Below are 3,057 nucleotides of genomic sequence, written 5' to 3'. Positions count from 1 at the left end.
AATACTCAAAATATTGTATGTATAACCAAAGTTACTAGTTAAGTAATATTTTTTTAATGACATTTGATAGCGTAAAATAAAAACAAAATACGCAGAATTGTAATAATATATAAATATATTTATTTATACAATTTACAATTTATTTATTGTCGACAAAAATATATTTTTATAAAAGCTTGACAAAAATACAACAATGAATTATTTTTAAATTTTTCTTTGTTAAAGAATAATTAAGAAAGTTCTTAATAATTTTTGGTAAAATGTCGTTTGGCAAAATGTCGTCGTCCCGAATAAAACAGCGTTGTGTATCGATTGTAAATGGAGCAGATGTTAAGAATTATGTGAATAAAACGAAAACAATAAAACAAGCCAACTAATGATTCAAAGACTTTTTCACTGCAAAAATATGGTAAACAGAAGGCTGTTGAATGGTGCAACCCAAAAAAACTAATTGAGAAAAATAATGCAACTTAAGTTGTAATTTAGTTATAGTATTTTAATTAGAGTAATAGTTTTAAAGAAATTTGTTTGTGTTTTCTTGTTTTGTTTCATAAATACAAAATTATTTTATTATACTTATACTATAAACAAAGTTGCATAATTTAAAGAATGACTTTCATAACATATTTAGTAAAACCCATTGTACATTAAATTTAAGTTATAACACATCTAAAATAGTTTCTAGACTTTCTTTAATAGAATTGATATCATTACGCATGTTCTTGTCTTTACACCAGGCTTCTTGAATTACAAGATAAATATCATCTCTCATATCCATTGGCTTTTCCAAGCGTTTACCAGCCACAACGAAATCGGCTATGTCCCAACTAAATTTGAATTGTTTTCTATTGAATGGTTCTTCCCACCCAACTACTTCATACATCGTCACTCCAAATGAATATACATCAGCACTCTTTTTATATTTTTCTCTTCTCAGCATTTCAGGTGCCATATAAATAGGTGTTCCAATTCCCTTGGTGAATGTCATGTTAGTCATCAGTAAATTAATATTTCTTGATGATCCAAAATCAGTCAGTTTTGCATTTACATTATCATTCAAATCAATTGAAACAACTAAGATATTATCTGGCTTGATGTCTCTGTGTAAGATCCCATTTGAGTGTAAATATGCTATTCCTTTTGAAGAGTCTACTAACATTTTAATTCGAACTTTCGTCTCAACTTCTTCGCTTTTTTTATGTTGCATCAAATCCTTTAAACTCCCAAATTGTGCGAATTCAGTGACTAAACATACTTTACTTATAATGAACACCGCGCCATAGAAGTGGACGATATAATCACTGCGAAATTTGTTCAACATATCAACTTCATTTACAAATTCCTCCATCGAATTATCATCATCTGAAAAATTCTTCATCTTTTTAATTGCAACAACATTTCCTCTAAAAGTTCCTTTGTAAACAACTCCAAAAGAGCCTTCTCCAAGTTTCTTATCTTCTTTTAACTCGTCATAATCAATTCGCGTCGATTTTTCAGTGACACCAACAACTTTGATTGTATTGAACTTTTCGTCGTTTGTTTTCAAGTTTTTGGAAACAATTTGAATGGAACTAATAATTTGACAAGTACATAATGGCGTCAAATACATCGAAAATTCGCATGCAAAGCCTTTCTTGAGTGAAATCAACTCGGGCGACACTCGAAGAGTAAATTTGTCGACGTTTGACATTAAAGTGAATTGAATTTTGACAACATTTTCATTCAAATTTCCAACACAGAAAACTTCACGACTTTCTGTGTTGACTGGAATTTCATCATTCTCAGAGTTAAAATCAACTGTTTTTGAGGACACACAAATGCCACCTTGAAGGGTTTCAAAGTGGATATTCGATTTTTTCATTTTAAAAATTGTTGTGGTCTTCTCAACTTCTCTTTTGTGTAATTTGTCAAGAATCATTTTGATTATAACGACAATTACTATAAGTAATATAATTAATAATAAAACAACTATCAATACTATTATAAATATCACCCACCAAACTGCCTTTGTCACACAATACGATCCATCAGCACTTGGAGAGTGCCAAAATGTACATTTAGAGCATTTGGAGTCAGAAGCTTTGATACAGTCTTTAATTAATTTAAATGATGTACACTGTGTATTTACCAAAACGTAATCAGACTCACATATCTGGCATGTTGTTTGTGAAGTACATTTATTACAATTATCAGAGCAAGTTGCACACTCTTTGTGATATAAATAATAGCCAGAAGTGCATGAAATGCATCCTAAAACAGTGTTAATCTCAATACATCCAACTGTACTGTTTTGTAATTTACAAACCCCTTCATCATAAGTCATGAAATAATCATTTTGACATGTAGTACATCTAAGGTTATTATTGCATGTGGCACATCCTGTATTACACATTTTACAGCCATCACCACTTCTATAATATCCACTCTTACAAATGGCACACCCTGACCCTGTTAACAATGGTTTGTCGCACACTTTACTCAACTCGTCACTGGAAACACATGTGTGGTCTTGTAAGTATTTATCATTTATACATGAGATACACTTAGAATTAGATATACACGATGTGCACTCTATTGGACACTCAACACAGTTGCCATCACCCTCCAAATACAATCCAAAATCACAGGAAATGCAAGCGGATAACATTTGAAAAGAACAATTTTGTTCAACTTGTAGCGTACACGTGTTAGATACAAGATGATGGTCTTCAATGCATTCATCGCACCCACTTAATCTATCATATGAACAATTTTCTCTTTTCGAAATACAAGCATTCCCATTATATATCGATTCTGAGTTACAAAGACATTTATTGTTTGTTATAGAATTACACGACGATTCTGTTAAACACTCTCCATTGGTGTATATGGCATAATCAAGACATTTGATACACTTTCCATCCATACACATCTCACAATTGTAAATATCTGAAGTACAATTATTGCATATATCATCACTCAAATAGTCTGTAGCTGATGTGCAATATATCAGTTTGTTGTTTGTGTTGACAAAACCTTTGTTGTTCATACAAGAAAACCCGTCCCAATAATACCCAA

The 3,057-nt window shown here is 31.1% G+C and overlaps 1 protein-coding gene across 1 annotated transcript; it reads right to left on the bottom strand.

The window, feature by feature from the left end:
- Nucleotides 1–658: 658 nt before the first annotated feature.
- EIN_126730 (protein serine/threonine kinase, putative) lies at nucleotides 659–3,028 on the bottom strand (the record flags this gene model as incomplete). The annotated part of the gene is made up of 1 exon (XM_004185603.1): nucleotides 659–3,028. One exon carries the CDS (start codon nucleotides 3,026–3,028, stop codon nucleotides 659–661), a length of 2,370 nt encoding a protein of 789 aa, XP_004185651.1.
- Nucleotides 3,029–3,057: the final 29 nt, after the last annotated feature.

Source organism: Entamoeba invadens (genome assembly GCF_000330505.1).
Source record: "Entamoeba invadens IP1 unplaced genomic scaffold scaff_1105074725781, whole genome shotgun sequence".
In the NCBI taxonomy this organism is placed as follows: Eukaryota; Evosea; order Mastigamoebida; family Endamoebidae; genus Entamoeba; species Entamoeba invadens.
This window is presented reverse-complemented; position numbering and strand designations above follow the sequence as displayed.